Raw genomic sequence first — 12,778 nt, 5'->3', positions numbered from 1 at the left:
ATGGGATAGCAATAAATTTACCCACAAATTTTATTATAGAAATTGGCCAGCCATCTGGTCCTGGAGACTTATTGTTATGCATGTTCATAATTTTATCTAAAACAATATCCGGGGTGAAATCTATCGACTCAGATATGGGAGGGGAACCATTAGGGTCTATTGTAGGGGTAGACTAGTCTCGCGTAGCCAGACCCTATTTCTCCGCACGGCGCTTATCGATTGGAAATTATAAGCACCTGCTCCGAAAGGGTCTGGGGACTCTACAATAGAAAAGTTCTGCAGGCAAACCACCCCTGGGTAGGTGACTTTCAGAAGAGGTGTGGATGACCACAGTTGGCTTCATCCTTCAGCCTGTTCAAACTTTAACTACATCGTGGCATAGAAGCCAACTGTGGTCATCCACACCTCTTCTGAAAGTGGTTTAGGACCAATCAACGCTCACCTACCCAGGGGTGATTTGCCTGCAGAACTTTTCTATTGTAGAGTCCCCAGACCCTTTCGGAGCAGGCGCTTATAATTTCCAATCGATAAGCGCCGTGCGGAGAAATAGGGTCTGGCTACGCGAGACTAGGGGTAGACGTTATATCTTCATTAGCAAGGGAGTCGGAACCGGGGGGGCAGGGGGCCATGGCCCCCACACTATTTTCAAAAGCATGTTTTGGCCCCCCCACTTTTGTGGCCGACTAGCTCAGGTTGAAACAATCAGCCAAAGCTATATACACAGAAATACATACATCCATACGAGAAGCCATACAACACCACGTACCAGTACTGGCATCACCAGTCCCCCCTCGAGTCCTCCACAACTGTCAAGCCATTCACTGTTACACCAAAAGCGCCTATAATTTTAGGTCAATGAAACTTGATTACCAGTTTCTCGCTCAGATTTTTGAAAATTTGATGCGCCGGGCGGGCGGTTATTATTCATTATTTTCCAAAGCGCAACACACATCCCAAACATGAAGGTATCTGCCAAAAAACAGTGAGATCTACATTGCATTAAATAGCTAAAGTACATTACTAATCCATATAGCTAACAAGTGATTTTTCCGTTAAAGTATAACTGATTGCTCTATTAGAGTAAAAGTGACTGCTCTATTAGAGTATTTTGATCTGAAATGCCAATAATGAAATTCCATGCGGGTGTATCAAAAGCATGCGGGCGATGATGCAAAACTGCTAATCAAGTTTCATAGGCCTTATTTATGATTGGTCCTTGCACGTGACATCTGTTGTTCAAATATTTACCTGGAGCCTGTACAGTGAGAACTTAAATAGTGGAAAGAATACCACATCGGTGGTATTATGATGGGAAAGATTACGCTCGAATGGAAGGATAGCAGCAGGTCTAAGAGGGCAGTCTCATTGTAGTGCATGAATGTACAGGAGTTGCTGACTTCTGAGTAAGGTAAGTAAGGGGGTTTCCGGACAGCTGGGTATTCCGGACACTTAGTTTTTAATCTGCTACTGAAGGATGGAATAGAAACCAATCAGGCTATGGTTTAAGTACCTAAGTACCCTACTTGTGTACTATAAAATACTAAAGTTTTGTTTCGATAGCTTTAAGGATTGCCGAGATACATCACAATTCGCTTGCGCGTGTAGAATATTTTTGTGTAAAAAACTTTTACTACTATTATTTCACTGTGAAAAAAGCTCAGAATAATAAGGTCTATAACAGTCTTATTATTATTTTAGTATTGGAATGAAATAGTATAGCATATATTATTAGATTAGGACTTTACTATAACAAGCTTATTGAATACATTTAAGACAGTCATATATTAGAGATTAAATCACTAGTATAGTGCGGTGTATTATCAGACTATACTAAGCCTATTTCAACCATATATTGGCTACTATACTACTGTACTTTTTTACATTCCTATAATCTGTGGCTACCTTAATTAAATAATTTCTATAATTATATTTGTAATGAATTTAATTCTGTAAATATGTTAAAACCACAATAAGTACAGCTAGTAAATCAATGTCTCCTTGGCCATGGCAGTATCAAATCAATTTCGTCATTTATCAGTCTTTATCCAACTGCAGCAGGTAAGACAGTAAATACAATTCACAAGTTCCATTACAAATTACCTGTATTATCATCACTATGTAGAACTCTGTGACAATCTGATAGTCGTCTCCCACAGCTCTAATACAAAGATCGTAAATATAATGTGTATTCTGGATAATCGTTGGACTTACAGTTTGCAACAATAAGAATCTCATAAAACAGAGACCTTGTCTGGAAACCTAGTATTACTATGTAGAACGGCGGCTAGGTCCCACAACTCTATTAAAGATGGTAAATATAACGCGTATACTGAACAATCACTGTACTTACAGTTTGTAACAATCTTTTAAAACTGAGACCGACAATCCATGTACATCTAAGACAAGTCTAATAAGACCAGGTCTCACAACCCTAAATGGAGGCAAACATAATTCATATTCTGGATTATTTGGTCCACTTACAGGTGTTATCAGTGAGTCTAACCAGACATAAAACAGCCATGCACTTAGTATGTGACTTTGTTGGGCTAATGTGTTACGTAAGCTCACAAGAAGCATCTGATACACTGATAACCAAGTCCAAGAATCTTGTAATCACTAAGTACAACTGAAACAAGACTAAATATAATATAATTTGCATACTTTCAGTGAACTTACTTTTGTTAGCAATACGAGCATGGTCAGTGAAATAAGGACAAACAAGACGGAACAGGTTCTTGAAAACACTCAACTCATTTACAGTACCAGACAAGGTAGCAGCCGTCAGCTGTTGATAAAAAGTAGTGAAAAACATGAAGAAATGAGACCGGTTCCCAGAAGAAATGAGACCAGTTTCCACAAACCTAAACGAAGGTAAATATAAATTGTATACTGGACACTCTCAGTGTACTTACTTACAGATGTTAGCAATAAGAAGAATCTCCTAGAACTGAGACCAAGTCTGTAATTCTACCCTATTGAAAAGAGAATGAATAAAAACACAATCAGGCTTAATGCACTTACAGCTGTAAGTAATTAGAAGATGACGTTGATCAACTCTGTGAAAAAAGAACAAAACTGTCCGCATATGGTCACTACCAGATTCTTTAAAGGAAGCAGCTGCCATTGAAGGAAACTAACACTGCAGATGTTGTACACTGACAGCCTGTAGAACTAAGAGGTTCGACAAGAAACTGTACCTCTGAAGAGATAATATACAAAATCGTAAGAGCAGACCATGTATACTCTTACCGTTGATGGCTGATGAACTGTGTCCACTCGTCATCCGCCATAAGCTGAGATAACAGGATATACAACATGTAATACGTACACAGCAACACCAAAGTTGAATCGTTTGCAGGCCATTGTCATAAATACACAATAAACAATTTAATAGTAATACGGCTAAACCTATCGTACAAGCTATCATTTTAGTCTAATACTTACTCATCTAGAGCTGTTTTTGATTGCTGCCATCGAAGGAATTGTCCACTTGGCCTGGGCGCGCCACTTCACCACTACAGCCAGCAGGGATGTACAGTTGTGGTCCATAACTATCATCGTGGCTCATTGGACGATAGCGCCGATCGCGCACACTCTCTCCGCTAGATACACCGTCGTATCACTCACATTTACAACCTCTGATACAACAATAGCGACAAAGATGGCGACTTAATTGCACCTAATACGCATGCACACACCACTGACCCCTTCAATTTTAAACAAGCATTACTACGAACTTTTGCAGGTGTGCTAACTGTGCAAGAAAATCTAGATTTGTATGGCTCTTAGATTGAATGATTAATTTTAGTGGTATTATATGCTTTGCTATATGAAAATGTGTGTGTATGAAATTATCACAACAAACTGAAGCTAGTTAGCTAGCTATATAGTGATTAACAGAAGTGTAGCTACTTATTGTAAAATCATCATGACTTTGTTTGGTACAGTAAAAAAATCTTAAGTCACATGAGATGCTTATAATGAGATGGTGAAGCTAAAAATGAGACAATAATGAGACCTGATGGTGAACCTAAAAAGTTATCACATTTAGTTAAGTAAACAAAGCCATACAAAGAATGTGTATTAAACTAAAATATAATCTGTTTCCCATAATATAAGATGGGGTTTATACTAAAGTATAAGATAGTTAGTATAATGCAAGGCTATACTGAGATTATTTGTATAGTTTAAGCCATTAGATATACCATCTTATATTCCTCTTTTTTCACAGTGTTTGTTTACTGTACAGAAACCATATGTTAACAGAAGATTGAGGGCACCGTTCATAATTCTAAGCGACCGTAGGCAGCACAAATGATCAGTCACACTATTCAGTGAACGGATACATGATTTAGAGATAGTACAACTGGAATCCAAGCCCATTACCTGCGACGTGTTAACTGGCACGCACAATCAACACAACCAGCAGCCCAGAGAAGCCCCAAGCAAGGATCCGCGGGGCTACACTACTTAACTATGCTGTTTCGGTGTTAAGGCAAGGACTGATACAGATTTCCAAGCAGTAGATCAAATGTCGCATCTTCGAAAGTGCTGCAAGACACACGCACGGTCCGAACAAGGCTGGCAGCAGTTCTGCTTCTTAAAAATCGCTGTCACCAACAAAGTAACCACACAACAGAATGCTATCAGTCTCTGCTGGGCCTTGACACTGAATAGAGTGCAGCATTTCCCATAACAATGGCAGGTACGTCTTTTTTTAGTGGTGTCCGGAAACCCCAGCCACATAAAATTTTGACAATTTCTCAAACTGCAAATTTAAACTGCTCTTTCTCCTAGTACCCTATACTTCACCACCCATAATTTATACCACCGATAGCCTAGCTCATTAGCTACAATTCGGCACTAAGCATTTTAAAATTCGTTTTTCTTTCGAGAAGGAATGAACAAATTTCTAATGCGTGTGCAAACCTTGTCCGGAAACGCCCGCCCCTACCTTACTGACTATTGAATTTGGTGAAGAGTTGATTTATCAAGTAGACTAGTCTAAAAGAGAGGCATACAAAGATATGTAAATGAAAGTAGCCAGCCATGAACGCAGTAGTGGTGTGGGGTTCACGTGATCCTCACAGTCGGAACCTGCTACAGCAGATAACTCAGTTCCTTCAAGGTATGATGTTTCGCTTAGCGGATAACACTGTTAATGTTATAATCCTTGTAGTAGGTACAATAAACATAGAGGAAAGACCTTCACGTGACCATGATTTCTCACGTGATATATACATGCATCGAGCACGTGCAGTAGGTATAGCGGCCATTAGCAGAATAGGGAGTGAGCAGATAGCTGTGCATACATTGTAGTTGTAGGGTTGTATTTATTAGCTAGTGATATAACACTTCACAACACCTATATATAAACGCACATATGAACTGAGCTACAGGAGCCCTATCAATGTGGGACAGCATGGGCTGGGTGTTGATCAGTTTATAGTTAGCTGATTTTGGATGCCTTGCCCACCCCCCCCCCCCCCCCCCCACTCTAAAAATCGTTCCTACGTCCTTGTTCATTAGTAAAAACAGTGGAAAAATAATTATTAAACAAGGTAGCTCATGTCACTGTCATCAGAACGGATCAATTCAGTAATGCTGGGGCGTGTCTTAACTTTGGAGTTTACATACTGCCAAAAGCTTTAGGCTTGGATTTAACATTCTGAACTAATTGCTTTTCGTAGTCCTTTTTAAGGTTGCGAGTTAGGCTTCTAAGTTGATTATTTGAAGTTTAATAGATCAGTTGGAGAACGAGTTGAACGATACTTTTTCCACAATTTGTTTTTCTCTTTCTTTAAACAGAATACTTCAAAATTGGAATACAATTTTTCCTTTCTCTTTGTTTATAAGTAGGAACATATTTATCAATAATATCTTGAAAGATGGACTTAAACAATAACCAAGACTCATTAGTGTCGAGAGTTTCCATAATAGATACCCAGTCCACATTACTAAGAGCTTGTTTCATTAGGTCAATGTTAGCTGCTCTAATGTTATATTTAAGATTATCATACTTCTTTGGTTCTGAGTAGCAAATCAAATCAAATTCTATACATATGTGATCACTATTTCCCAGGGGCGGTATACACTAAATTATTGATCATAATATGTGACCAGATTTGCGAAAAGGTACCTTTTTCACACACACAATTTGACCCATTTTTTGAACTTTAATGCTTCATAACGTTTTGCTCATGACATACAATTGCTTGAAATTTTCAATGAATATAGCTACAGTATCTGGCTACAGTTTCAGACTAAGAGCAAGTTAATCAGTATAAGGAGTCAAGTGTTACATCATTTTGTTTACTGGTATGTCAAATGTGTGGAAAAGGTACCTTTTCGCAAATCCGGTCACATATTATCCTGTTCATTTATAAAAAACAAGGTCCAACAAACTGGGAGTTTCCTCTTCTCTCTACCTCATGGGTTCATTAGTATGCTGAAATAAGTCATCAATTGTATCTAAAAATGGTTCAATGTGATAATTATTACCAGTACCAGAGAAGTTTGACCAAGATATTGCCCTGTAATTAAAGTCACCGCATATTAACAAGTGTGTATAATTATGAAGACTGGTAAGTAAATCACAAAGGGATGCTGTGCTGGTGTCAATATTGTCTGAGAGACTGCGATAAATGCACCCAACTAATAATGAGTCAGATCCTTGCAGCTTGACACTAACCCAAACATGATCCTTGAAATGAGGTGAATTGAAAAATACTTGTGAAGCTTGTAGTTTGTGATGAACATATATACCTACTCCTCGTATATCAAATGAGATGGGGTCATAATTATTGGGATCAAAATTTGAATAACAGTGATAACCAGGGAGGGTAATCAATGAAAGAGCAACAACTGCATTAGGTGCTTTAGGTAGTGTTTCACTAATGACAATAATATCCAAATGGGTGCTGCCTGCAATTTGCATTAGAAGATCTCTTTTATTCAAAAATTGGTCTGCATTGGTATACATAACTCTCGTCTTATTATTAACTATACTGCTGTCAACAGTTTCTGTAGTGTATGTAAAGCTTTCATCAGGAAGACTGAGTAGTATTCTGAACAACGTAACAGAGCCTTGTTTAAAGTTGTTACGGCTTGTTACAATCCCATTCCATGCATATAATTAAACCGGATTCTCCTTTTGCTCATCTTTGTTTCAGTTCATCTACTGCTTTATTGAAAATCTGTGAGAAAATCTCCAGAAACAAGAAAATGAAGCACCTTCCAATTTTGAGTGGAAACCCTATACATCATAGATAATATATACCTTACCTTATTATCTATGCCTACATACAGTATCGTAGTGAGCACAGATACACATTAAAAACTTACACACAAACTGTCATTCCATTATCAGGACTCCATTAAACACGAGTTAAACACAACCTGGTGACCAATAACAGCTGCTGCGACCATAAGATGACCTCCTTTAGCTTCAAAAATTTTTAAGGCGCGCCTAGTAGCTGTTTATTCAAAGGGTGTGCCGTACGTTTGGTCAAAATGGCTTCTGCTCTCCTTCCTTCCGTGTCTTCTGTGGCGAAGTGTCAAGTGTTGATGGAACATTTTGATAATCCAGACCAACTTCAAGATGCTATTAACTGTAGCGAAGAGTGCGCCGCTTTGTTGAAGTATCCCGCCACCACTCCCCTTTCTGAATATTGTCCTGATCATCCACGAAGAAAACTTAACGTGCTCTGCAGACAATGTAGAACTGAGTTATGTAGAGATTGTGTCTCCCATGGTCACTCAACACACCAGCGTACTAGCATTACAAGTGTGACTGATGAAGAAACCAGGAGACTGGGAGAAGCTGTGGATAACATGATGGGTTTACTAGAAGAGACGAAACGAGCAGTGTCCGTTGTGAAGGAAATGAGACAACGTGTTAGGAGCAGAAAAGAGCACAACATGGAGAGGACAAGGGAGGTGTTTAATGCTCTTAGAAAAGTCATCGATGAACGAGAAGAACAAGTCATAACAGATATTACCAAAGGAGCAGACAAGAGGGAGAACACACTAAAGGTATTATTTTGTAGTTAATCTGCCACACAAAAGTGTTATTGTCAGTAACATGATACAGCAGTTCTAATAGATATTGTGTGACAACAAATACCAGCAAAATCACTTACACAAGATTTCGACCAATCAAATCGATTCATTTTTGAAGTTTAAACTATAATATTAATTACCGCAAATGACGTGTGTTGTCACGTACGATCTATTATAACCCCTGTACAGGTTTACATACCATATCACATAATAGATGAGCCCCTCCCACCTACCATTTAGCATTCTCTATTAGAGAAAATTAAAACCAAACACATTATCTGTTTTACTGACTTAAGGTTACGGAATAGTTTTATATGCATGGGCGGAACAAATTACAAAACCTGCTTTAAACCAAGCAGGGATAAATAATTTCAACAACTGTGTTGTGTTAGCAATACAACTAATTGTGCTTGTTTGTTTTTACTACAGAACAACGACTGTTCTTGGGTGTGTGGTACACAATAGAGCGATGTTTTATAAAAACGTGCCACCAAACACCAGGATAACAGACTACAGAATCCTTATAATTTCAACACAAGTGGCTAACCAACTAAAATATCTAGGTCCTGTGGAAGCGATTTTTCAAGTTACTAGTTGTACAGACATTTTATTGAACTTTTAGTAGTTTTTTCGAGTGAAACAAGCTCTTTGAAGGTTTGTATCTGAGTCACTGGGAAGAAACACTCCAAAATCGCTTCCACAAGACCTAATAAATTTAATATACAGTGTCACTATGCCCCAGAAATGCCAATAGAGCCTACAGCTTTTGCTGTATTTGGCGGCGGAGAAACATCGTAGTGACAGCTGGAGCTGAGCGATGTACAGGCTGGCTTACTTGTGTTACTACAACAAATTGTAGTGTTCCACCTGCCTGAAACTACACTGTAGCTACATAAAAACATTAAATATGAAGGGCTTCACCTTCATTTAAAACTTTTCACGCTGCTAGACTGATTTTATGGGCTTCTCAAAAAGAATCGATAGGCATTCAAAATTTTGAATGATTGCCCGTGACTATACCATAACCTTAAAGGCTTGAAACTGGTTTGAAATTGACAGTCAAAGCTAAACCAACAATGCGAATATCAGTAATATTATGCTACAAAGTAGTTCTTCCAGGGATTGGTAGTGGTATAGATGTGTCTCCAGTTATTCTTGTTTTAATGTTAGCTACAGCTGGAGAGGTTGTTGTTGCTATGGACACAACTACAAAATTGTCTGGTGCTATTGAAGAAGACAAGAGAGAACAAAGTGACTACCACTGAACTGGTTAGGAGGAGGAAGATACTGGAGCAACGACAAGATCACCTGATGATAATGAAGAGGAGATCAAGGCTGGAACCAGCAATGAAGGAACAAAGAGAAGTTGAGTATGAAGAAGTGGAATGTCTTTGTGAGGAGGTGACCAAGTTGGGAGGATTTCTACCTCCGGACCCCAGCAAGTGTGAAGTGACCTTCCCTACAGCAATGACAGTAATGAACAAAGAGACATCACTAATGGTAACACTTAGAGATGTCAATGGTGACATTGTTGATGATAAGAGTAGTGAAGTAGAAGTGTCCGTGACCACCAAAACTGGAGATGCCATAGTAGTGGGACCAGTCAAGGATGTTAGTGGTGGAAACTATAGAGCATCCTTCACTCCCAGGACTTTTGGGGATTACATGATATCAATTGTAGTTGATGGACAACACATCCCAGGCAGTCCTCACAAGTAAGGAATAGTGTGTGTTCTATTAGAGTGTTTTGTGGATAACATGTGAGTGTGATTGTATTATACTTATTCAGTTACTGTATATTAATATTACACAATGGCTATACATATTAACACTACTACACAGTCAGTCTATACAGTCACACTACTATACAATAGCTATAAATGTATTATTTTCCCATACAATGTGTCATACATACAAAACATACAAGTGATTATCATTCAAATTTTCCACTATAATGTTATCTCATTTCCTTACATACAAGAATTGATGTCACCAGTATTATTAATGTACAGTAGATCATGTGATTCTGTCATGTTACTGTAGGATATCAGTTGTACTGAGAGATTGCAGCAAGATGAGAGAAGGACACTGCCAAGTGATGACTCATTATGGAGTGAACAAGTTTGGTAAACTCCTTGATGTTGCTATAGGAGTTAATAATGAAGTCATCATTATTGATTATACTAACAATTGTGTAATTGTGCTGGACTGTAACTTTGCCTTATTAGCAATGATTGGACAAGGAAGTGGTGACAACAGATTGGTTGATCCTGATGGTATAGCAGTCAGTAAGGATGACATCATAACTATTAGCGACTTTAGTAGTCATCAAGTGAAGAAGTATTCCCTACAAGGAGAACTCCTATCAATAATTGGTAACAATAGAGGGAACAACAATAGCCAGTTTAATGGTCCTAGGGGACTAGTCTTTGGTAGTGATGAAATGTTGTATGTTGTAGATAGGTATAATCACAGGGTCCAGGTATTCCAACAAGATGATAAATTTGCATTTATGTTTGGCAGTAAAGGGTCCAACCCTGGACAATTTCAGTGTCCTATTAGAATAGCAATTGATACTGACAATAGAGTGTTAGTTAGTGACCATAATGGTAATCATATTAGTCTCTTCAGTCATACTGGCAGTTTTATTAGTAGGATAACTTGCGATAGACCAGTGGCCATTATTGTTAGCCCTGATGGTCACATCATAGCTGGTTGTGATGGTGATAACAATAAAATTAGAGTATGGAGTCCCACTCATCAGTTAATAGGACAGTTTGGAAAGAGGGGATCTCAACAAGGAGAATTTAGTGGTATTAATGGTATAGCAATAAACTATTCTACTGGTAGTGTTTATGTTGTGGAGTACATCAACAAGAGACTACAAGTTATCAGTTAAATTGTTATTTTGTGTGTTTGTATGATGTAATCTATTATTACCATGGTTACTACTTGTTTACACAATATAACATTCTACATAACCAGAGCGGTTGATTGGTACATATTAGTATGTGAGGGGTGATGGTGTGGTTGTTTTGTGTTGTTACTATGTAGCCATGACAACCACACAAGCACTGTGACCAGTAAGTGTTGGTGATGAAGAGCTGGTATACAAGTATCTTTTCTATACAGGCGGAGAAAGTAGATGTGTACAATGAAGATCGTCTGCAAACCCAGTAGAGCTAAACTAATAAAATTCACTCGTTAATCAATATTGAGCAGCTGCAGTTTTAAGGATGTACAAGTGATGCATGATTAATGGTGACAGTATAAAGGTGTCAAGAGTATACATGCAGTTTGGCTCCACTGGATATAGATGATACACTTTATGGCTTTGCCCTTAGGTGTAATTTTGATTGGTCATAAATATTGTATCAAAGCAAACACTTTTTGCACTATACCATATAGGTGGAAACTTGGCGGGGGTAAATTTTGGTCAGTAGCAAGCTAAATTGCATTTTGGCAATATAAACTTTGGCAATTTCAACCCGATTTACATGCAAAAAAACACAAAAGTACAAACATTAGCACCCATAATCTCTACAGCACATTATGTAAAGAAAGAAAGCCCTTGAATTGCTCTATCCACCTGTACTGTTATTGAAACATTACCAATGTCATTTGATTAAGGCATGGTGCACACTCCATACAACAGTCTATTGGAGAAATTAATTACACAGGTGGAAAACCCCCAAAAGTACAACCCTGTTATCCTCAACGAAATCTGCTAAACTCAATGTCATTTTTATGTGTTGAAGTACACTGATTAAGAATTCACCCGTACCAAGTCTTAAACTGGCAGAGAAGTATGCAAAAAACTTGTCTTCCCAGGATTTATTTAAACACCTGATGATGCCTAATTCCCTCAATTCTGTTTGTCTCAGAATAAAATCTAATACACCACAGGACTCGCCTGACACCAAGGAATCTGATATACCAACTTCCGTAAACTAAAGTATGTGGAAGTTATGGTGGTTTGTTTACAAGGTAGTGTAATGTTTACCAAAAACAGGCAAAGCCTAGTGGAAACCAGAAATATGAAAGGATATTCCATTCCTCTAATTACAAATCTATCAACAATCTTACAGGTTTGAAATTTCTTAGAAACTTCCATACTATTTTACAAGTATTCAACAAGGATTCACCACTATTATTAGAACAGATACCCACATGAACATTTATTTCCGCAAACCATCAGAGAATTACCCCCCCCCCCCCCCCCCCAGTTTAAAATAGGTGTCTATGAAGGTTCCTCTTACTCATAGAGCCTTGTACTATAGCTAATTACGTGTGCACATTATTAAATTAAAGCTGAAGTAATAATAGTCACGATAGTTTTGAATAATCAGGCCATGCCGACTTGATCATATGTTTCATGGACTGCTTTCCCTCTACTGGTAGCTAATTCAAAAAATCAGATAATATATACCTCAAAAAAAAAAATCAAAATGTGTAGCTAAATCATTTGACTTATATGACTCAGACATGCCAACTCTCACGTATTATATTAGGCATGAGTCTCACTCTTTGGCTAGTAATCTCACGCCTAACCCTCTGTTTCTCACTCTTTCAGCTTAGTTCTCACGCCTGCTCTGCTTCATAAGTAGCGCTGTGCTTAAAATTGGACAGATCTGTGTTTATTTTTGTACTTTGAGCATGTAGCGACCTTTTTTTTTTGGTCTTCACTAACGAAAATCCTGGAGCTCCACTGGTCGTA

At 38.2% G+C, this 12,778-nt stretch overlaps 2 protein-coding genes and 1 long non-coding RNA gene across 7 annotated transcripts; 2 read left to right on the top strand and 1 right to left on the bottom strand.

Moving 5' to 3' along the window:
- Positions 1-1,924: 1,924 nt before the first annotated feature.
- On the bottom strand, positions 1,925-4,954 carry LOC136266359 (uncharacterized). 5 transcript variants are annotated; one of them, XR_010706081.1, is made up of 10 exons: positions 3,445-4,954; positions 3,250-3,293; positions 3,022-3,199; positions 2,917-2,972; positions 2,677-2,861; positions 2,482-2,637; positions 2,351-2,431; positions 2,212-2,299; positions 2,101-2,158; positions 1,925-2,049 (listed from the first exon to the last, which is right to left on the bottom strand). It is a non-coding gene; the product is annotated as an uncharacterized lncRNA (long non-coding RNA). The 5 variants fall into 5 exon arrangements; XR_010706078.1 differs by having other exon boundaries at positions 2,482-2,626; positions 3,441-4,912; XR_010706075.1 differs by having other exon boundaries at positions 2,482-2,626; positions 2,913-2,972; positions 3,445-4,911.
- Positions 4,955-7,512: 2,558 nt separating this feature from the next.
- On the top strand, positions 7,513-8,052 carry LOC136247228 (E3 ubiquitin-protein ligase TRIM36-like). The gene has a single exon (XM_066038867.1). The coding sequence runs from the start codon at positions 7,513-7,515 to the stop codon at positions 8,050-8,052; it is 540 nt and encodes a 179-aa protein (XP_065894939.1).
- A 766-nt stretch (positions 8,053-8,818) lies between these two features.
- On the top strand, positions 8,819-11,040 carry LOC136250751 (E3 ubiquitin-protein ligase TRIM71-like). Its single transcript, XM_066043027.1, has 2 exons — positions 8,819-9,776; positions 10,105-11,040. The coding sequence occupies exons 1-2, from the start codon at positions 9,373-9,375 to the stop codon at positions 10,958-10,960; spliced, it is 1,260 nt and encodes a 419-aa protein (XP_065899099.1). The 5' UTR covers positions 8,819-9,372; the 3' UTR covers positions 10,961-11,040.
- The last annotated feature ends 1,738 nt before the right edge of the window (positions 11,041-12,778 follow it).

This window comes from Dysidea avara, chromosome 1 (assembly GCF_963678975.1).
Source record: "Dysidea avara chromosome 1, odDysAvar1.4, whole genome shotgun sequence".
Lineage (NCBI taxonomy): Eukaryota > Metazoa > Porifera > Demospongiae > Dictyoceratida > Dysideidae > Dysidea > Dysidea avara.
Note: the sequence above shows the minus strand (reverse complement) of the source record. Positions and strands in the feature narration are given on the sequence as shown.

What these genes read in the sequence shown, in the direction of transcription:
- LOC136250751 (XM_066043027.1), top strand. Translation starts at nt 9,373, where the DNA reads ATGATAATGAAGAGGAGATCAAGGCTGGAACCAGCAATGAAGGAACAA. An exon ending in ATCCCAGGCAGTCCTCACAA is followed by an intron (nt 9,777 to 10,104) that starts GTAAGGAATAGT and finishes ATGTTACTGTAG; the next exon opens with GATATCAGTTGTACTGAGAG.
- LOC136247228 (XM_066038867.1), top strand. Translation starts at nt 7,513, where the DNA reads ATGGCTTCTGCTCTCCTTCCTTCCGTGTCTTCTGTGGCGAAGTGTCAA.